General features: G+C 43.0%; 1 protein-coding gene across 1 annotated transcript in view; it reads left to right on the plus strand.

The window, feature by feature from the left end:
- trim62.1 (tripartite motif containing 62, tandem duplicate 1) overlaps window positions 1-22,706 on the plus strand; it is an 87,317-nt gene extending 64,611 nt beyond the window's left edge. The window contains exons 3-5 of the mRNA XM_088617616.1: window positions 9,017-9,273; window positions 11,342-11,457; window positions 18,754-22,706. Coding sequence (XP_088473742.1) covers window positions 9,017-9,273; window positions 11,342-11,457; window positions 18,754-19,304 — 924 coding nt within the window. The 3' untranslated portion in view covers window positions 19,305-22,706. The remainder of the gene's footprint in view (window positions 1-9,016; window positions 9,274-11,341; window positions 11,458-18,753) is intronic.
- The last annotated feature ends 489 nt before the right edge of the window (window positions 22,707-23,195 follow it).

The following is a 23,195-nucleotide window of genomic DNA, read 5'->3' on the forward strand; positions in this document are numbered from 1 at the left end:
ACCTCTCAGGGTGTTGTGCTTACACTCAACAACCATGGGCTCCTCTAAGCAGCTGACTGAGGATCGGAAAATAAAGATAATTGACTCTTAGAAATCAGGGGAAGGCTATAAACTAAATGCTTCCTGCTTGCAATTTCCACTGTCCGAAACGTCATTAAGAAATGGAAGTTAAGGGGAACTGTTGAGGTCAAGACAAGATCTGGAAGACCAAGAAAGATCTCTGATAGAATTGCTCGTAGACTGGTCAGGAAAGCAAAGCAAAACCCCCATATCACTGCAAAGGACCTGCAGGAAGGTCCATGGTGCAGCATTACGTGCACAAACATGATCTGCATGGAAGAGTCATCAGATAGAAACCTATCCTGTGATCTCATCACACAAGTCAACTTCTGAAGTATGCAACACAACACTTAGATACGCCAGAGGCGTTTTGGAACCAAGTGCTATGGTCTGATGAAGCAAAATATGAACTCTTTGGCTACAGTCACCAAAGATACATTTGGAGAAAAAAAGGGGAAGCATTTGGAAGAAAAGAACACCTTGCCAACTGTAAAGCATGGGGGTGGATCTATTATGCTTTGGGGTTGTGTGGCAGCCAGTGGCACAGGAAATATTGTGCAGGTAGAGGGAGGAATGAATTCTACTAAGCATCAACAAATCGTGGAAGCTAAATGTCCCAGAATCAGTGAAGAAACTGAAGCTGAAAAGAGGTCAGATATTACAACAAGACAATGTTCCAAAACATACCTCAAAATCAACCATGAACTACTTCAAGAAACGGAAGATTAGGGTTTGGATTGACCTTCACAGTCCACAGACTTGAATATTATTGAAAATCTGTGGATAGATCTCAAACATGCAATGCATGCAAGATGGCCTAAGAATATTTCTGAACTAGGAGAAAAAATTCCTAAAGCAAGAATAGAAAGACTGTCTACAAGAAACATTTGGAGGCTGTGATTTCTGCCAAAGGGGGTAATACTACTTTAAGTACTGACTGATAGGGTGCCCAAACGTTTGCACATGCCACATTTACGGTTTAGTTTTTTTAAATCTGTTAAATTCAACAAATTAATAGTAACTGCAATTATTAAAATGAATAGCTAAATAATTAATAATTAAATTAAAGTTTGCCAAAATATGCCAGGTTTGTTTGTTCACTACAGAGGTTGTGTTAACTTCTTTTCACTTAGAAAATCAACAAAACGTAATTTGGCCAGGGGTGCCCAAACTTTTGCATACAACTGTATATATTGAGAGGGGCTCAAGCCTGGAGAGTTGGGGATTCCCAGCCCTCCCTGTCGCACTCCCATCTTGCTAGAAAGGTGGTGTTCTGTGAGCAGCATGAGGACATCCACTGTCCTGCTGCAATCATCACCAGGATGAGTCTGGAGGAAGGGCAGCCAGTCAAGTCCTTATCAGCAGTTAATCACTACAAGTACAGTTGTGTCTCATCTAGGCACTTCCGTCCAGAACTTCATGTTAGGTTTTTCCCATCAGCTGGTCTTGTGGAGGCACTCATTAGTATGTTGTGCTGCACTTGCTGGGACACAGATCCTCGATTTGTTGCTAGAAGACTTAGCCTCACCGCTGGCAGGTCCACCTGAGGTGATCGTCTGACAGGCCCATGGTATCCATTTTAGTGGTTCCCTTCCACAAGCACTGCGATTCAGTGGCTTAAATCACTTGACTACCTTAGTGACCACTCAGCTTTCGCTAAAGAGATAGTTTAACGCCTGTGTAACAAAGTCACTTCAGTGTATTAATCTGTCGTTTCGAAACTTAAAAAAAGACTGTCATTCTGTCAATATATACACCAATTTGAAAGAAATGTAAATATGGCTTAGTTCATTGTCTCTAATTTTGCTGTATTTTTTAATGGCCAAAAAGCAAGCAGCATTTCCAGCTGTTAACATTTACCACCAAGAGTTCTATTTTCATATTTTTGCTTTAAATTATTTTGTGTTCATTGGGAATTTGCACCCATTTGTTCAGATATTTAATAATAAGTAGTTATGGCCACCAAGGAACAAAATCTACCAGGATCTCTGGTGGGGAAGACAGCTTCATTTAAACACTCAAATGAAGTGTTTAAAATGTCTCTCAGTCTCTCTAATAAACCTCCTCCACCCTTTTAATGCCAACCCAGCACATTTTTCATAGTAGCCTCCTGGTTCTGTGCACTGTTGAAAGCAGTGAAGACAGATGCCATTAGTCTCATTTTTTAAAACATGCAGAGCTGGGAGGCAATAGTTTGTACAAAGTCCATATCTTTATTACAGCAGAAATTAGATTAGGGATTTCAAACATTAATAGATAACCTCCGTTTTATGATTAAGAAAAATAGAATGCATGGTGCATACCATAGGGATTTTCTGGCAGAGGAAGCTGATGGCAATGATGTGAAATATTGTAAACAATTTATTTCCTGAAGCAATTACATTTCCAATGTTATTATTAGAGCTAATTGATTTAATTCTTACATATTTATTTAAAACTCCCATTGGCAAGAGTAAGCATGTGATTGGACATTAAATCTCTTTATTGCATTATCTGTTGCCAAGGCTACGGATTTTTTTTTAGTCTTGCAAATGTCAAGTGCCTTTGCCTTGTTGGTGTCTAAGCCTGCCCACAGCTGTGTAAGTTTTGGATAGTGATAATAAAGGGGTGTGTAAATTGAAATACAAGCAATCCTTAAGTTGTAGAAAATAATATGTGGTTTTACAGTGATGCTTACCTACAAGTAGTGGACAAGAAATGGAAGCACCAGTGTAAAAGGACTTAATAGATCGTTGGGCAACAACATTGGTTGCACTGTATGTTTGTGGAATAGAGTCAACCAGGGTCTGGAATCTGCAGAAAGGTGAAAGGTACAGCACCATTCTTTAATGAGAAAGTCAATCATCTCATGCCTGGTTAATAGAGATGGAAATCTCATTTCAAGATATTCTGTGAATTCTGAATTGGGTTGAGATCTGGTGATGGAGAAGGCCATGACATATGGATCACTGTCATGCTCAGGCACTGCCATCCTGGAAGATGACACCCTTCCCAACAGGAATGAAATGCTGCAACATGGGGTGAAGACGACCACACAGAACCATAAAGCAGCAATTAGCATTGACCTTGTTTCGAAAGAGAATGAGTGTACCCAACCCATGTCAGGAAAGGGCGCCCCACAACATTACACACCACAGAACCCCTCGCTACTAGAACCAAACCCTCAGAGGTAGTTTCTAGTCCTTCTGGTTGTAGAATGATGACGACTCTCTGCCCTGTGCTGACATCTGCTCAGGCACCATTGCTCATGAAACATCAGCAGGTTGAGTTGATACACTCACTGAAGCTTCCACCAAACCCGTCCTGTCAAATCCCCTTCTTTCCGACTCACTGGGGTCTCCTCTGGCAGCCATGTGCTAGACGCCCATGTCTGTCCAGCATCGCTGTAGCTGTCCCTAAGCAAGCTGCGATGTTATTTGCTGAATTAATGCATGGACCACACCTGTGTGGAAACCCTTTGCTTCCCATGTCCTTACACTTGATATCCCTCATTTTCCTGTCCACTGCCTGTACATTTTTAATGAATTACAATAATTTTTCTAGGAATGCATTCTGGAACTGTGGAATACACATCGATAACTTTCAAGCATACAGGTTGTGCATCATTCTGTGAACTCTGAAACACAACTGGGGTTTGATGACTTTTTTAGAAAGTTATCATTAGCTTTAGAATATCGTGGAAGGTGGGAATCAAAACTTTTCACGTTCGCCTCAGCAACTTAATTGGTAGAGACTCATTTGGGGGAATTTCTCTGAAGCAGCTATTTTTTGTAGTGGGGCTAAAAGGTTTCTGAGCTCAAGAAATCTCACCAGATATTGGCCGTGACTTACTGTTGGATTAGACCCGTCACTAATCCAATTGCTCTGGCCACACAGCTCGTGTTTACATTGCTTCCTGGGGCTCTTCCTCGCAATCTGCAGCTCAGATGTCACCGAGAGACCACTTCCAGACAGTACTGACACCTCATTTCAACATTTGACATGTTGGACAGCATTTCGCACCGAAGATGAGTCAGGGCTGGTACTGGCTGTGCTGCCGTTATGTGAAGATGCCTTTCATGAAATAAAGGAGGCATCTTGATTAAAGGGGCCCACACAGCTGTGTTAAATCAAGCAAGCAGATTAGCACGCCTGCCATCTGCTGCTGGAACAAGCTATTTCTCAACCCTGTGGAGAGGAGTGGAGTTCTTAGTCTCATCACACCACCTTAAGGGGAGACATTACTGGGCCGTAGAGTGTTAATACGCACAAGAACCCTGACATACAGTATACAGAAGTCAGCAGCAAACTGCTTTGTAGCCTATTTACTTTCTCCGAAACGCCTGTTTTGCAAAATGATGTACCAAACTCTTGTGATCACTTAGCTCCTTTTCCTACTAGTGAGTAACTGGCAGCGATCAAGCCAAGACACAGAATACAGGATTAATTACTGTACGTTTCTGCTGCTTGGTATTACAAGTGTGATTAGACTTTAAATTTCTGAAGCTTGACATTAGAGTAGGCCGCTCTGAAGGAAGATATGTGCCTTTGGTAAAAAGAACTGCAGTTCCCTTTTGGGTATTTGCTGCACAGTATTAATCTAGTCATCCCTTCTGTCTAGCATAAATGTTAATTCAATTTATGCAGGTTGGCGTGCAGATAGGTCTCTGGTTTGTATTTTTCAGCAGCACAAAGAAACTGAATCACCTTAGGACAGCTGGAAAATGAGATGTCATTCTGAATCATTTAGAGGTGACCAGTATTTACACACTGCCTTTGGAGAAGCACATTCACGGCCTCTCCATACAAAATGAACCTTAAACAGATTTACAGAAACAGGAGATCTTAAGGAAAGTGCTTTGCAAATCTTTACCTATTCAGGCTGTTTTGATACCAGTGTTATACGTATACTGAGAGAAACATAATTCTCTTCACTTTCAGCTATTTGGCCTGTGTTATTCTGTTATATAGAAGGCACATGGCATAGGATTTAACCTTTTTCATACTTTAAAGTGCAAGTACCAAAGTATCTGATTAACTGAAAGGGCTAGCTAAATCCTTTTATCATGTCAGTGCTTGTCAGCCCTGAAATGAATATCGCTGCACTGAATGTCTTTGTAACAGTAAACTCGGGTTTCTCAGTGGTATCAAGTTCTCTGTGGTCGTCTAGACTTCATAGCTTAAGGACAAATGACGACAATACCACTTCCTTGCCTCCATGTTACTGCCTGATCAGTAATGAAAATGCTGAGGTGACCAGATCTTTTTCTCTGCTCATCCTAATCCCATTCAACCTGCGTCTTGCATTTGCTGTGGATTTGAAATTTGCGGTACTTTTTTATATATACTGTTACAAATAGGGGGTTTTGAAAAGGGTAAAAAATCAGGAATTGACCGAACAGTTTAGTCAATAAGCAAAATAAATTTTACTAACCCCCAACTTGTAAGTGATTTCTCCAGAATATACTCGAGTGAATGGTATCATTAGTGGCACATTAAATCTTTGCTCTAATAATGCAGGCACACTTTATGTAAACAAATGTTAATGACAAGACAAACACTACACTGCATACAACAAAACATACAACACACAATTTACTTTATGTACAGTATTTACAAATGAGGCTTAACATCCTAATCACCCTGAAAACCCTCAGGCTTTAACTAAGAAACAGAGGCCACATCAGAGACATGTTGCCTTTCTAACTCAATACAGTGCGACCTGCAGTTAAATCTCTCTCTCTCTGCACCCCGGATGCCACAAAATAAATGGGTTTCCTTGAGAAAAAAATATCTTGGCTAGAGGAGTCTTTTCTGCTTGTAGGTTCATTTTTATGGATAGGGAGATAGGCTCCCAAGTTCCCTAAAAACACAGAATTGCATGCTCTCTCTAACAAGGTTCAGATACTTAGCTTCAGTTAGGATTTGTTCCGATGATCATGAAGCTGGGGCTCTCATCTGGCGCAAGCTTCAAGTCCCAACTCCTCCAGGCTCTGGTGGTCTCTCCTCTGTCTTAATGTGATCTCTGCTGCTCAATGACACTCATTAACCCACATCTTACTTACCTAGAAATACCAAGGTAAACATTGCAATTGCTTTTGATCACACCTCAACAAACATCCCCTCTGCTTTGAAGCTAGAAGTGTAACCAGATGTCACAAGCCTGATCTAAACTCCAAGAGACACTTCCTGGTCACCTAAAGCTGTAAGATAGATAATACTTTATTAATCCCGTAGGGAAATTGATGTAAGAATACATTTACATTTATTGATTGCTAATATTTATTGATGTATTAGCACCATTTTTTTCAATGCGTTAGTTTATTTTTAACCCCCCAGTCTGCAGATCTACCTTTGTCATTGCCTCATTGGTATTGTCATGGCCTCCACCTAACTTCTGTGCCCAATGCCCAATGCCATCGCTGGAGCAGTGAAGATCATGCATGCTCCCACACACTGCGAAACCCCCACTGTCCACAGGTCCAGGGCAGGCCTGCTGCTCTTCTAGCTAAGAGAACTACAACCTTTCTGGTGCCCAAAGGGCCACCAGAGTCACTGCTGAGAGATGAGTCATTTATACCTGGCTCCAATGAATCCCACCTAGCCCATGCTGCAATCAGCCAACCATCAATCAATCAATTGTATTCATACATAGCGCCTTTCAAGCAAAGGATCTGAGGCTTGAGGCTGCTGCTGGACATATCCTGGTCAGCAAATGTTATATCTGGGGTTCAGAACAACTATGTGAAGGCTCTGAGAGGGTGGTTGGCACTCTGTAGTTTCGAATGGCTCATGCAACAGCTTTTGTTCCAGCTAACTTATACCACTGCCTCTGTTCTTCCAAGAAGATTTTAACAATTTGCAATGCCGGATTTTGCAGTTGCTTGGCTGCTTGGGCTTCATTCCTGTCTGTCCCTCTCTTAATCATCTTCTTATGCGACCCAAAAAAGTTCAGAGAAGAGTAGGCATCCCTGTCTGGACAGAGCTTTTAATCAGTACCTGGATATCGCAAGTCGAAGTGCAGCTTCTTGATCCTAGGACAGAATTTGTAGTGGTTTTAACACTTCTGCATTTTGCACAAGATGCACGTCCTCATTTGTCCATGCCTTGTCCAAATTAAAAGCTTTTTCAAAGTCAGAGATCTTTTCAAGTTTGTTGTGTGAGCTTTTCCCTTCCCTTCTGCAGACCTACATTTTCCTGCAGTTTTTACTCTAAATCTTTTATCTTTTATCTCATCATGGAATGCTCTTAGCAGAATTAGGTGACTTATTTTCCATATTTGCTTTAGTCAGCTGTGGCTGGTTTCTTGGGGAAAGGAATGAAGATTTCCATTCATTTCTTTGACATTTTCATAAATGCAGCTACATTATCTGTGAATTTTTTCTGTTCCATAATTGAGTTCTTTTATGTCGGCTGCGTTTCGTCACGTCTGCACCTGGAACTGTTCCCAAGCAGTATTTTCTTTCTCTGTTCCTTCCATTAAACCTTCTGCTTTTGCTCCCATTTTCTCTGGTTTTCACCCAACATCTTCTGAATGCACATTTTCCCTCTGTTCATAGCCCCCCTTTAATTTGACATCCGCTGTCTCCGTGTTTAAGGCAGCCACACCGACGGACTTTGATTTTTTTTCCAAGTTCTTTCTCTTCTCCGTTTCCTCCATCACCTTAAGCGTTAAGTCTCTTCCTCTCATCATTGTCAGATTGTTTGGATCTCTTTTTTGAAGTGTTTTCCTTTTAGCTACTCTTTTTTTTTTGCTTAAAACCTTAAATCTCCTGTTTCATCTGCTTTTGTTGTCCTTTTCTCCAATGTACAAAAGAGGAGATTCTACCATACTCTTCAGTGACACCTGCAGCATTCTTCTCACACTCACCTGACATCACCCGGCTCTCGGTTTTCTTATTTTCTGGCTTGTATTTCTTTACAAGGCTCTTTGACTCAATTTCTGGAGGGCCTTCAGTATCTTCTGTTTTTTGTTAACCTGAGCTGTCAGTTAAACAACCAAATGATTTTCCTAGTTGGACATATGGTACATAAAATCCCTCTTAAGTTATTTCATGTTGGATTACTCACAATTCACCTACCCTGAGGTGCAGCTATCTATGTTACCCTGAGGTGCAGCTATCTCTATCGGACTTTGTTAGGCGTATTTGTATGCAGTAAATTATTTAGACCAATCGTTGAACTGCAAGTTCAGTTGTAATAAAAACTGGAAGATGCCGAGGCCTTCGGAAGCTGACATTGAGGCCTTTTCCCTGCTTTAGACTTTTGTGAGGCCTTTTATATGAACACTGATGAAAACATTGCCTTATCTACAGATTCCAAAGGCACGTGTTCTCCAGCCAGGCTGTCGGTTTTCGGTTTATGATGGTGAAGATGGAGATCATTCTCATGGTAGTGCTCCATCCACACGTGAAAGCTGATTACATGGGAGAAAGAGAAGCCAAAGAAGCTGTGGAAGTGCAACCAAGTCGACCACAGCAGATAGGAAGTAGGATTAGAGCCCAGTGCAGTGAAAACATGAGTCTGCGGGCCTACAGGCAAACTGCAGTAGGAGCACTGACAGGTGCTTGTAGTTCTCCAGTCTCAGTATTGTAAGGTAGTACAGGCCAGGTGAGAACAGTTCACAGGCAGAGGACTGTGATTAGCAGGTGCCATCTGAATCTGGGAGTTTTAGGAGGTGGTCAGAGGCAGTCCTGATGTTCCTAGGGGTGCTTACCAATAAAGTCTTACCTATCTCTATCTCACAAGACCCTCTGCGAAGAAATCTAAAATTCTTATCTGATGAGGAATGTCTTTGTTCTGCGTTGCTTAGCTCGCTTCCTCACGCACAGGGATGTGGGCGATGTGCATGTCCTCTGAAAACGGCCCTTGGATCATTTGCCCACCCTGCGGTGACGAGGGCGGTTGTTACAGTATACTGCTCCCCGTGCACCTCCAGCTCACAGCAGCTCTGTTTTCGATGTGTGTGCCCATGCAGTCGTCGGCGAAGGGTCTGCGAGCGACGATCGGCGAGGCCTTCGAGCGGCTGCACCGCTTCCTGAGGGAGCGGCAGAAGGCCATGCTGGAGGAGCTGGAGCAGGACACCGCCCGCACGCTGTCCGACATCGAGCAGAAGATCCAGCGCTACAGCCAGCAGCTGCGCGATGTCAAGGAGGGGATCCAGATCCTGCAGGAGCGGCTGAGCGAAACTGACCGCCACGGCTTCTTGGAGGGCGTCGCGCTGACCTCTGAAAGGTAAGGGATCCCTGAGGGCCTCTGGGCCGCTGCAGGTCCCTGAGGGCTCTGTATATCTGGTGTCAGCCATGGATCTGGATGGGAGACTTGGCATCCTTGGAAAAACTAAGGTTGCTGCTGGAAGAGGTGTTAGTGGGGCCAGCAGGGGGCGCTCACCCTGTGGTCCAGGTGGGTCCTAATGCCCCAGTATAGTGACGGGCACACTATACTGTAAACAAGCACTGTCCTTCGGATGAGACGTAAAACCGAAGTCCTCTGTGGTCATTAAGAATCCCAGGGCGTTTCTCGAAAAGAGTAGGGGTGTCCTGGCAAAATTTCCCATTGGCCCTTACCAATCATGGCCTCCTAATAATCCCCCTCTATGAATTGGCTTCATTACTCTGCTCTCCTCCCCACTGAGAGCTGGTGTGTGGTGAGCGTTCTGGCGCACTATGGCTGCCGTCGCATCATCCAGGTGGGGCTGCACATTGGTGGTGGTGGAGGGGATCCCCATTACCTGTAAAGCGCTTTGAGTGGAGTGTCCAGAAAAGCGCTATATAAGTGTAAGCAATTATTAATTATTATTATATTCTCTCTATATTTAGAATTACTTACATGCCATCTCAAACCAATCCGTAAAACTGGCTTAGGGAAGATCCAGGCAGTCAAAACAGATGTCACAGAGGGACCAATCAGGACACCATTCAACTTTCTCAAATTAGGTTAAACAAGCAGAGGTACCCTCGGGCCCAAACACCAGGACCTGGGTGGACATCAGATGACTGATCCCACAGATATAGAGAAGAGGACCACCTGAGTCTTGCAAATAGACAGTTATAGCCCAGTAAAACTGGGCTATAACTCGATAGCCCAGTAAAACTGTATCAAGCATAATAATATTTAATATTTATTAATTAACCATACTATTTTTAACCATACTATTTTTGCACTGTTCCAAGAATTACCTTGCACTGTTTTTGTCCTGTTATATTTTCTCTGTTTGCGGAATTTTGCACAGTTTTGATTACTTGATTACATGTTATTTATGTTATGTTATTACATGTTACTGTTATTGCTATTGTGTAACTGTCTATTGTCTTATCTTCTGTCCTATTTATATACTGCACCTGAGGGACTAATGAGAAACACTTTTCATTATACTATGCATCTGTGTAAGTTTAATGACAATAAAGTTGAATTGAATTAAAAATAACCTTCCTTATGCCAACGGAAGAAAACGTAAATATGTGTTTAATTAGTTATGCATTATGTTCATTTTGCTAGTGAACCAATATGCAAATTAAAATAGAAATTATTTTTGATTAAACTGCTAAAATTTTGTTCATTTGTTTCAATGAGGATTTTCCTGTTATCTACACACCATACTCCACACTTTTAATGGACAAAAATGTTTTTTGAAAATATCTATTAATGTATTAAAAATGCTAAACTGAAATTACATGCGTGAGTCTGTTGGGATAGCCTCTTTATCATCCAGTTTTAATGGATGGCCTGATCTTGGAGGTACCATACACCTTTCACTTCTTAAAAACACCCTTGACCCTGCTGCGAGATCTCATACTCATAGGTTGGTCTGTGCTTTACCATAGCTCTGTCCCTTGAGGTCTTTCGAAAGCTCTTGGGTTGCTCTTAGTTGAGTCTGTGCTTTGAAATGCACTACCCAGTAGAAGGAACACACAAGAGCAATCATGTGAATCACCACAGTTTAACATGGGTGGAGGCCAGTTTGCGTAGTGTTATTTTCAAATGCCGACTGGTTTCCTTGCTGTTAAGAAGGGAAGTGAATGTTTATCCAACCAAGTTAATTCAGTTTTTGCTATAAATTCATTTGAATTGTCTGTAATATTTTTTTTTTCCACATAGAAGATGTGGGGTAGGATATGTAGATAGTTAAAACTATTTTAATGCATTTTGATTCCAGGCTGTAAGGCACCAAAATATGAAAATTTTGAGAGGGGGTGTAGACTTTCTGTAGGCACTATAGAAAGAAAGTGAGCACTTCCGAAGTATAGTCAAGAGTTTGCATATTGGCCACAAACTAATTCCCAATTTTGTTTGTTTTAACCAGAATTAAAGGGAAGATCCATGAAACCAACCTTTCCTATGAAGATTTCCCAACATCCAAGTACATGGGACCCCTGCAGTACACCATCTGGAAATCTCTCTACCAGGACGTTTCACCAGGTATTCTCCTGTCCGGTTTGAGATAGCCCTCCCTGGAGTTGAGTTTGGCTCAGCCACCAACGGAGATCATTCAGGTTTAGGGTTGTGACCTGGGCTCCCAGCATCAGATGCTGCACAATTAACAAGGCCATCTGTGTTGGTAACCATTAGTGTGCCTGGGTATCTCAGTTGGCTGTCACTCCAGTGACTGGCTAGGGGCTTACAAGCTTGTGGTGACGGCAGTAATTGCTCCTGGAGTCAGGTCTTGCTCTCCTGTGGGCCACTGAGGAGCTTGTGGTGTGTCGGGTGGCCAGTGTCTTCAGCCGTGTTCTCCCTGTGACAGTGGATACTGCCGCACAATGATTAAGTAATGTCTGAGAGCCCAAGAACTGGCAAATCTCCTTCTCAGAAGGAATGGTATTTCTCATTGCCCAAGTGCGGAAACCTGAACAGCAACAAACAAATGGCAGGAAACTGTTCTCTCCCGGTATTCTGTCAAATTCTGTCAGATGGGTCCATATCAGCACTTACAGCAAGACTATGGTTGAAAGCCTGCCTGTGGGAAATGGAAAAATCTGTTTCTGCTTATTTCATTCAGATTCACAATTGGAAATGCTGATTTTATTTTTTTAGTGATATTACTGATATGTCCCCTGGCAATTTTTACTAAACTGCAGACAAGGCACTCATATGGGAAGACGATGGCATCCATTTTTACAACAGATGTATGCCAAAGTCGCAGTTCTCATTCAGTGCTCTTTAAAACTTAAATGACGTTGCTCACTTTAAAATCACTCTATTTGTATTACGAGTGTGTTTTAAAAATCAGCAAAGCAAACTCTCCTGGTCTCCAAGAACTACCACTGAGCAAAATATTCTCAGGCTTGTTTTGTTATCCTGTCAGCTTTGCTCCTTTCAAACTTCAGGGCAAACTTCTACTTTATTACATTCATGTAAGGACTGTGTGGTTGCCTGTTTGTTGGGATGGTTCAGCAGTATATGTAGGTTTTTTCTGCAGACCTGTTTCCAGAGAGCTCGTGACAACACCTGCACCTGGGCTCCCTGATCCAGCAAGCTGTTCCAAAACCCTTAAATCTTTCTGCTCACGTTATAAAGCATAAAACAGGAACAGTAGCATACTGTTACTACTTTTATTGTAATATGTGGCGCGTAGTTTATATGTGAAGACATGAGGGCCTGTATCAATACAGTTGTGTGCAAATTTGGAAAAACATCCAATTGTATTTAAAATACAGATTTACTGTGCATATAGAAGCAAACCAGTGTCACCGAGTGTTAGATTTGTTTAAAGGAGTGTTGCAGTCCCAATTTCTCAGACCCGTTATGAAATCTCCGTAACAAAATAAATTAATTGATGTTGTAGAAAAAGTTTACGAATTTCAAATTAAGCACAAAATCGTGAACGCTGTGAGAGTGCTTTAAGTTGCCATGTTCTCGCAAACTCACATTCGAGTTCCCACAGATTGTGACACGATGCAGCCCTTTATGCTCACTAGTTACTGTAATGACAAATGTAATGTATGAGCGAATAAGTGCAGGTTGTGCAGCAGACACACTTCACTGTAGAAATGCTCCAAGGTGATCTGAATGCAGAGTTAAAAGTAGTATTTGTCAACAGAACCATATATAAATTGAGAGCAATATTTCTATTGGATTAAAAGAGATGCATTCACAAGACTGCTTGTTTACAATGTCATAGGCCTGCATATGTCACCAGTAGTTTTGTTGCCTCATTCTGAATGGCAGAACATGGAGCTGCGCATACCTGGAAATTTAGTCTATTTTGTGATGTAATTTGAAGATTTTCCAAGTTGATGTGTACATTTTACTTTTATTAGGGTTTGAAATGCACTCATCAATGCTGACTCTTTCTAGCCCTAAAATATAAAAATAGTGTTGCAGTTTCCCTTTAATTACCTCAGAAGTTTTAATAATAAACTTTATTTTACACGGTGCCTTTAAAGGTGGCTTCTCAAAGCACTTTACAGAATGGCAACAACAACAACAAAAATACACAAGATATGCACAGTGAGAATACACAACGAGAGGAGACAATGCATGGGTATATTGAATGCAGTAGGAGCACAAGGGTAAAGAACAGAACCAGTTAAGTAAAGAAGTACATTTTTCTTCTAAAGAAAAAGGTTTTGAGTCTGGATTTGAAGGAGTTAAGAGAAGGTGACTCTCTGATATCCTTGGGGATAGAGTTTCAGAGCTTTGGGTCATAACAGAAGGCCCTGTCACCCCTAGAGTGTAGATGGGCTTGGGGGACAGATAGGAGACCAGAATTAGGAGAGCGAAGTTTGCGAGGTGGGGAGTAGGACGATAGTAGCTCAGACAGGTACTGAGGTGCCGAGCCATGCAGAGCCTTGTAGGTGAGCATGAGAATTTTGAAGTTGACATGAAACCTTAGCCAGTGCAAGTACTCCAAGACAGGAGTAATGTGATCACTTGCACTGCCCCTGGTCAGGATTCTGGCTGCTGAATTTTGGACATACAGGAGTTTGTTCAATGCAGATTAAGAAACCCCAGCAAGTAGAGAATTACAGTAGTAAATTTTCAGCAACAGTTAGAAATAACATCGAATTTAGTCTAGTGAAATTTCTGAGGTGAAAGATAGATGTTTTGAAAATATGTTGCACATGTGGGTCGAATGTCAAGCCTGCATCGAATATCACCCCCAAGTTTTCCAATTTAGACTGAAGTTCAGTTAAAGATTCCTCTAGCAATAGAGGACTGTCAGCCAGTATGCCCTCGACCAGTGACTCCAGAGCCCTGCTGCGGGCTTATAGTGCTTGGGGGTAAAGTCATAGTGGAGCTTGAGGCCGGTTCACTCTTCCTGGTTTGAGTCGTAGAGCTAAGGTGACCAAACAACTGGCAGTTGCAGAGTAGGCAAACCTGCGCAACAGGAAATAAGATGGCTTGATGCTTTGGACTTTCAAAAATGGTTCCAGTCATCCTGACAGAACAGGTGGAATCGAAAATCACCAATGGTGCCACTGTTTTAGTCCACAATATTTTTTGATTTGGTAAGAGCTTGAGAGGCTGAAATGACACGTTTTGAGACTGTAATGATCCCACAGAATGTTAGACTGTAGTTTGGAATTAGTTTCATGTAAGATGAGTGTGCAGAAATGACTCATTCACGTGATAAATGTTTGGGCCTATATTTGCGTCTTAATACATTTTTATACGCCACAGTGGTCCTAATTTGAAGTCATTTGATGTTAAGGCTTGCATGAGTGACATACTGCAGACTCTGGGAAAGTGACTAATCTCCCACAGTAATTTCCTGTGAGAGGTGATGATTAAAAATAATGCTGCAAAAAGACACTTCACTAATCCAATCAATTCACAATTTGCGTTATTCCAATAAAAATAACAGAAAGTTGCTTAGTCTCCTTTGACTTCATTCCAAATGTCCAGATCAATACAAATCCATCTCTACATTCTGTCATGTCGGCAATTGAAAAAAGTTTTAAAGTTTCTTCTCTTTTTTAAAGCTTGTCATTCTGCTTTCTGTTTAAGTAATGTTTCTGTATTACCTGAGCACCTGATAGATCCTTCACAGTTACTTTCAAAGCGTAGTTCTAGAAATGCTGTACACAACAATTTTTTAGATTTAAATATTTTTGACTTAGCTTAAGCAAGCAGTCTGTTCTCATTGTATTTCTCATTTTCCATGGACTTGCTATACAAATCTGGTCTTTATCAAACCACAGGAATGGAATCCAGTGAGCCAGTGAAAGTATATTGCAGTGGAGACCAGAGTATAAAGGCCACCATTGAATTTTACATTTCGAAGCACCTGGAACGGGTCCATTTAATTAACTAAAGTGATCAAATATCATGAGCCTTTGCAAATGGCTGATTTGAGGTATCGTTTAAGATCCTTTGGACAGTGGCTCTCACCAGAACCAGGACTGGCCAACCCCTGGTATATTGTTGAGAGTCTGTAGCCTAGAAGTCCTTTTACACTCCTTTTAACAAGCCTTTATAGTCTATTTAAAATTAAAATAAGGCTTGACTGGTAAAAAAATAAATGCTTTAATAAATCTTCTTTTATTTTGGTTCTGGTGATGTATTCTTCTTGGGCGCTACTGTGGTGTAGTGGTAAGCATTGCTGCCACATCGCTGGGGCCCTGGGTTTTATTCCAGACCTGGGGTGCTGTCTGCTTGCGCTTTGTTTGTTCTCCCTGTGCTGTGATGGGTTTCCTCTGGGCGCTCTGGTGTCCTCCCACAGTCTGAAGCCATGCTGGTACGTTAGTTGGCTTCTGAGAAATCTGGCCTTGGTGTGAGTGTGTGTGTCTGTGAGTCCGTCTGCCTTGTGATGTACTGGGGTTCTGTCCAGGGCATACCTTGCCTTGCTCCCTGGTCCCCCACAAAGCTGAATAGTATGCAGTGGGTAGAAAATGGATAGATTTTTTTCTTTTGACAAAGGACTGACACTGACACTGACTGACCCTCATTTGTGTTGCCTCCCTTTCATAAGGTTTAGGCTTATGCAAATCAGAGAGTCCAGGTGGGCACATTTTTACTATTGATGCCTCTCTGGCATCCTTAAAACTCTACTGTTCTAGTGTGTCCAGGCTTCTTTAAAAATGTACTTTGCTATTAATTATCCACCTCATTTGGATTTGGCAGCTCTTAATCAGCTGACTGTTAAATCCCCATGTGCTACACAGTACAAACAAGGACCTGTGCAGGCAGTTCTCTCAACACACCTTCCTGCCAGATCCATTAGTAGTCTGAAGCCCTGCAGTTCCCACAGTGCCTCATGAGTGAGCAGCAAGTGAAGAAAATGTACTTCTCACTGACAGCGCTGGAAGCTTGAAGGTTTCTGGAGATTGCAGGTGCAATTCAAGTCAAGGATGCTGCCTGGAGTCCATCTAACTACAGACGTGTTTGTCTAAGCCTGGAACTAGCAATATCTGGACTGTGGAGATCAGAGCAGGTTAATGGTCTTGGGAAACTCAGCAATGTGATTTTTAATTCACAACTGTTCTCTGTCCCAGCTCATTGCAACTCCCCCCTATCCCCACAAAGGGGGAATAAGGAAGCACAGACAAGCTACGCTCCTGTAACCCACGCACTCGGGCCATGTGGCACTTTTGACACATTTCAAGCTTCACAACGAGGCTGGTTCAGTGGTTCAGTGCTGACTGGAGGGCAGGTGTATCTGTCACTGATGTCATCACAGGCTTGTGGACATGTCAGAAGTCGCTGGGGAGCTGAGGCAATTGTGCTTTTAAAGCTTCTGTAATAACAGCCTTTCAAACCTATAATCAAGAGCTGTGAGACCTATAATTTTGAAGCCTGTAACCCCAGCTCAGGTTTTGAGCTTCATATTTCAGCCATGAATCCTGATGTATTTTGCTGAGAAACTGATCCTTTGATCTTGAATTTAAAGACACTGGTAGACTTTGATCCTTTGACTTGTTCGTTTTTTTTACTTCGCTGAGTCTTGGGATTGTTTTGGAAAGATTTCAAGAGAGGGCCAGGGCTGTACAGCCCGGTTCCTGAGAGCTTGTCATTCAGCTCCGCTCCCGTCAGCCCTGCCAGGTCCTAACCGCCCGGCATGTCTCTCGTCTTCACTGATGTTTCTGTCGAATCAGCTGCCACAGAACCTCTCGTGCTCTTGAAGGCCTGTAACAAGCACTTCGGCTGCGCGGTTCAGCGAGTGAGTGGGTCCCTCTGTTCTGTCAGACCGGGTGGTTTCTGACGGATTAGGGATTTGTGCTTTCCTGGCATTTGGCAAAAGCACGTTGTCAGCAACTTCAGCAACAGTGGCTTGTGCATTGACAGGCACACCTGACAGCCACAGTCCAGCACATTTATATTTTCTAATTCGGTTCCTTTATTTTTGCTTATTGTTGCTGTTTTTATGACAGGCCCTCTCCGAGTATTAGTAGCGTTTTGCTTCTAGAGCGAGCCTTCATAAATGTCCTCCAGACATGGCCATAATATTAAACTAATGGCTGGATGTTGTCTTGATATTGCACTAATCTTTCTCAATGCTGTCTGGAAGTGGTCCGAATATTGCAGCCTGGACATTGTCAGAATCTTGCACGAGCATATCTCGGTACAGTACTGCGTTTCAGTTTTATTGTGAAGGGAACAGTGTGAGCTCTGGATTCACCGAGCATATTGGCATTTGGCTTAATTGGTCAAAAAAAGAGCTTTAGGGCCAAGAGACGTAAGAGTATTCAAAGGTTTTTTGTTATTGATTTATGTAAATAAGGGCAAGAGAGTATTGTAGGGACAGGCATGAGCTCATCACAGGATAACTAGAGAAAGCCTGTCCACATGTCAGTAGTGGCTTATGGATTTCTGAACAGACCATTGTTTCTCTTCAGACTTGAGCACAAAAAATGCACAGACTACACCGTAAGTGAAGTGTAAATTATTTGGCATAGCACAACAAGCTAACCATTGTGCTTCAACAAGGTCTGTCCAGAGACAAGTGTCCACTTATGCAGTCAGGAACTCCATACCTGCATGTTCATTGAGCTCAAAGATTCTCTCCCCATTGCGGTTCTCCTCAGCTTAAAGATCAAGGACTGTCTTACGAGAGAAACAAGAGACTTGTTTTGCCCTGAGTCTTCATAGATTTGCAAGAGTATTTTAATATGATTTCTTAAATTAAATCCCTATTAATTAATATAGTGATTTATCTATAAAGGGACAGTGGAAACACAATCAGGATATTTGGTGGTGGTGGTGGAACATTGAAAGGATTTACTTCTGGCATCTAGACAGGAGGTATATCAACCTGCAGTTCACAGCTGGCAGCCCACTGAAGCTCAGCAGGTGTGAGCCTGGTCAGTACCTGGATAGGAGACTCCTGGGAAAACTAAGGTTGCTGCTGGAAGAGGTATAAGTGGGACCAGGAGGGGGCGCTCACTGTGTGTGTGGGTCCTAATGCCCCAGTTTAACGATGGGGGCACCACACTATAAAAAAGACAGCATCTTTCAGATGAGACTGGCCTTCACCAATCATGACCTCCTAATAATCCCCATCTCTGAACTGGCTTCATCACTTTCTCCTCCCCACTGAGAGCTGGTGTGTGATGAGTGTATTGGCGCACTCTGGCTGCGTCACATCATCCAGGTGGGGCTGCACATTACCTTTTAAACACTTTTGAGTGGATTGTCCAGAAAAGCACTCCATAAGTGTAAGGGTTATTTATTTAATCTGAAAAATGGCAGTGCTAAAACATCCTGTAACGTTCAATACAGCCAGACCAGTCAAGTCAGTTTGCTTCTTCTCTCTCCCCCCCCCCCCCCCCCCACCAGTGCCTGCGGCCCTGACCCTCGACCCCATCACCGCCCACCAGCGCCTCATCCTGTCCGACGACTGCACCATCGTGGCGTACGGCAACCTGCACCCCCAGCCCCTGCAGGACTCGCCGCGGCGCTTCGACGTGGAGGTGTCCGTGCTGGGGGCGGAGGGCTTCGGCGCCGGCGTGCACTACTGGGAGGTGATGGTGTCGGAGAAGACGCAGTGGATGATCGGCGTGGCCCACGAGGCTGTCAGCCGCAAGGGCAGCATCCAGATCCAGCCCAGCCGCGGCTTCTACTGCATCGTCATGCACGATGGCAACCAGTACAGCGCCTGCACCGAGCCCTGGACCCGCCTCAACGTCAAGAGCAAGCTGGAGAAGGTGGGCGTCTACCTGGACTATCCCAAGGGCCTCCTGGTCTTCTACAACGCCGATGACATGTCCTGGCTCTACACCTTCCGGGAGAAATTCCCCGGCAAGCTCTATCCCTACTTCAGTCCCGGGCAGAGCCACGCAAATGGCAAAAACGTCCAGCCCCTGCGAATCAACACGGTTCGCTTGTAGAGGAGCCCCGTGGGATCAGCGGTTCCTTAAAATCGCAGAAACGGGAGTCTGAGGGACCTTCCTTGAAGAAACAGCCCAGTATCTTGTTTTTATCCATCATGTCTGGTGTTACGGTTCTTTTGTCGTGAGTGTGAGCTCTGCAGAGCGGGATGGCTGTAAATAAGGGACTTTGCGGTCACTTGATTTTATTTATTTTATTTAAGAGGTGGAATTGGGGTTCCAGCTATATTGTAGGTAGGTCCTGCGTTTGTTTTTGATTGAAGGGGTGGAAAGAAAATCCAAAGTTAATTCCGAAACGGGAGATGACATCTTGTTAAACAGGCTCCAGACTCTTTCCTGGGTTCATCTTTTATCCCAGCTCCCTGTTGAACACGGCGGCGTCTGTCGTTCCTGCAGTGCCCCGAATCTCCAGCTCTTCTGATCGAGTTAGCTGGGCTCATGAGTTTCAAGAATTCCAGTTTCTGCAGGTAATCGTGAGCAGCACGGCTGGGGAAGACATTCTCAGATCCACCACCTCAACTTCACCTTCCTTGCAGGGTAAAGGTGTTTCACTAGCAGAGCGCTCTGCTCTGAGGTGGAGGCCATCTCTTATCAAACCGTGTTAGGAGAGCGCTTTCGAGACAATAGCAAAAAGAATGCATTTCTGAAAAGATCGAGCAGTTGTGAGCATCAGCTGACATTTTAAAATATTCAGATGGGTGGGGATAAGTGAGACCAGGGCTGTCAGAAGTCTCAGACGTGACTCGTATTGTGTTTGGAAATGGGGAAGCTGAGTCATCTGACTGTCACTCCTCGCCCCCGATGAAGTCTTGGTGCATTACAGAAAGCTACATAGAGCTCTGCTTGTTGGGTTTACAACTGGGCCAAGAGGTCTAACAGCCTCTGCTCCGTTCTGATGAGGAGTCCTTGTGTGTGATGGTCTTCAATGAAAACGAATCCCGATTTAAAATGAGCAGATTCTGGTAAAAACACTGCGGAAGAACATGTCAGAACAGAGGTGCCCAGTCCTGGTCCTCAGCTCTTAATTGCTCAGGCTAATTGGAATCTGACCTTGTCCCTGACGAATTTGCATGATCAAGTCTCTACACGCATCATCTCAGAAACAGTCATGATTCTCCTAGCTCCAGTTCTCCACTTGGCTGGACTTGCATTTCCTCACTGGTAGCACTAATTGTAACTTGAGCATTTAAATTGTTTTCTGGCCCTGCGAAGATGCCACTTTCAACTTACAGTACAACCTATTTTTGTAGGAACAATCCAGAATTGAAACAAGATCTAGTTAGTAAATCACTAGTTAGATCAGGGGATCGTTAAAACAAACAATGCTTTTATTAAGCAAGCTGAGAATGGAAGGACTGAGCATTTTTTTCTGGATGCCTTGCTGTTTCTAAAGGACAGAGAACAAACCCTAGTTAAAGAATGTTAAATTAGGACAGCTAAGGATTCATTTGCCAAAGCAGTTGAGCTGAATTGCAAGGAAGAAATAAAGACACGAGGCCCCCTGGTGGTGTGGGAGTGTTAGTGCTGCCGGCCACACTCACCCTCCTGTCGTTTCTGACTGGGGAGAAGTGCCGAGATGAGACATTAGTTTGTGATGCTATGGGTCAGGGAGCTGCATTTTTTAACTGACATGTACTATATGTTTTGTTTTTGTTTGTTTTGGGTGGGGTCTGGCTTGGGTTTCCAGAGTGATGTATTTGTACATTTTAAGTCATTATTTTCTCTAAATACTGTAACTTGAATTATTTATTAATCTTCATGTTTAACTCTGGTGGTTTGTTAGGTCTCCGTTCAGATTTGTTTCCGATTTCTTTCTCTTCCGTTGGCGCAAAACTGGTCTGACACTTCAATCAAGTCACTTGGTGTAGTGAACTTAAGGTGCTTTGCAATTACTTGAACCTGGTAATTTGAAAAATGAGTTTATTTTTTCCCAGTGTTTTTCAATGAAATAACAAAAAAAGCAGAAGCCCACAATATTCCCTCAGGAGGATCTCCAGTCACTGCAGATGCCTCAGAGACATGCCTTCACAGTACACGATGACCAGGCTATATAACAGTATTCGAGCTGATTCACTGGGACTGATGAAACGCAACATTAAGGGCATGCAATTTGGAGGGTTCTGCTCCATACAGAATTTTCTCTGGGTAGGTTGCATGCTTAAAGTTAAGTGGTGATTCCAAAGAACCTCCACTGAGAAAAGCAATGTGGACATTTCAGACTTTCATTTCATTTCCCAGCAGCAGTTTCTCAAACGCGGTAGCTCCCTGGTAGCTGATGCTGTATCCAATAACACACACCAGTGCAGTCTATTGGATAGGTATTGGATGAATTGTAATAAAACATTTTCTTCTACTGGTGAATTTCTGAAAGTAACCCATTTTACTTTTACAGCTGTCTGAGACTCCTTTGCCTGGGGTGGGTGACCATGTGCAACTTCAGTCACAGTGGAATTGCCCAAAGCTTTTTTCAGCCATTTTGTCTCAGCTGTTTCTCAGTCCCTCTGCTCCCTTCTCATTTTAATCGCTACAGAACTGTTTCCGTGTTTAAATGCCACCTGGACCTTTACACGTCTCAGTTCTCTTCTGTGTCAAATTCATATTTGGGTTAAAATTTTACAAAGGGAGTTAAAGATCAACTTGGCATACATGGTTTTAGATGTAATCAATTTCGAGCCACTGTGATTCACTTTGGTCACTTCATTTTCCTGCTTTATATGCCTACAATATACAGTTTCTTACCTGAACCCACTGTATCATCCTGTGCTGCAGAACACAATGTAGACATCATTTCAGGAGTTTGTTTCATGAAAGGCCAGCAGGCATTTCAATTTTAAAACTACATGACCTTCAGTTACACTAGAATGTAAATGTGCATCAAAGGTGTTGTTACTTTAAGTGATTGATTGTGGTTACTTTTCAGCAGCATTTGGGTCCAATAACTGACCTGCTCGCAAGCCACCATCCTGCAGGTGTTATGTGGAGCTCAAAGCCCAGTAAGTGAGCATACAGGTTGGTCACCACTAATAGCTAAATTGCTTTATATCGAACTTAAATGACACAAGAACCTGAAAACCCTGTGGTTTTCCAGTGCCAGGATAGGCAACCCTCTCCCGGGGACCCTTGACAAGTAATAACAGACATGGCTCATTACCCGAGGAAGCAGTCCTGCCATCAGTTCATTGTGTCTTTGCAGTCTACTGCATCAGTTTCAGAGCAATATGCTTCAGGTGACACTCGCGGTTGCTTATCAGGTGTCTGTGATCTGCTGCAGATAAGTGCGATCTGCTTCTCTGAGCAGTGGCTGCTGTCGAATTATCACTGTGTAAATACACTCTGGCTTGTGCCGCAATGAGAGATTCACAAGAAGTGTTTTGATGTAAAATAAAGGCATTGTAAATCTCATTGTGTGAATGTTTTTTTTTCCTCTCGCACACTGGGACAAAAGCAGGGACTCTTTTTGTGGATTTTGCCCCCTGACCTGCGAAAAGAGAAGATGTGCTGCTGACAGAAAGTAATCCACAGAGGTTTTGTCCATCATTGTTCTTTTTTCTGGCAAGAAAGGCCTCGATCGCAGATGGTTTGTGAAGTGAGGATGGTGAACGGCCAGGTCTCCTTCATGATGATTTTAGGGGGGGACAGATGCTAACTTAGTCATTTCTCCAGTGACATTGCACACATGTGGAACAGCTGATTCACAGGATAGCGTGCAGGATTAGTACAGAGCAGCACTTAAGTAAATATAACGTTCTTGTTCTGGCTATTGAGGACTTTCAGGGGATTGCCGTGATCGCAGGAAGAGCATTGTTGTTGTTTAAAGAACAGTTGATTAAAGAATCGCATGCAATTCTTTTTCGTGATCTTAGGATACTGGTTTGAATAACATGACTTGGT

Source organism: Lepisosteus platostomus, chromosome 23 (assembly GCF_059453375.1).
Source record: "Lepisosteus platostomus isolate fLepPlt1 chromosome 23, fLepPlt1.hap1, whole genome shotgun sequence".
NCBI lineage: Eukaryota > Metazoa > Chordata > Actinopteri > Semionotiformes > Lepisosteidae > Lepisosteus > Lepisosteus platostomus.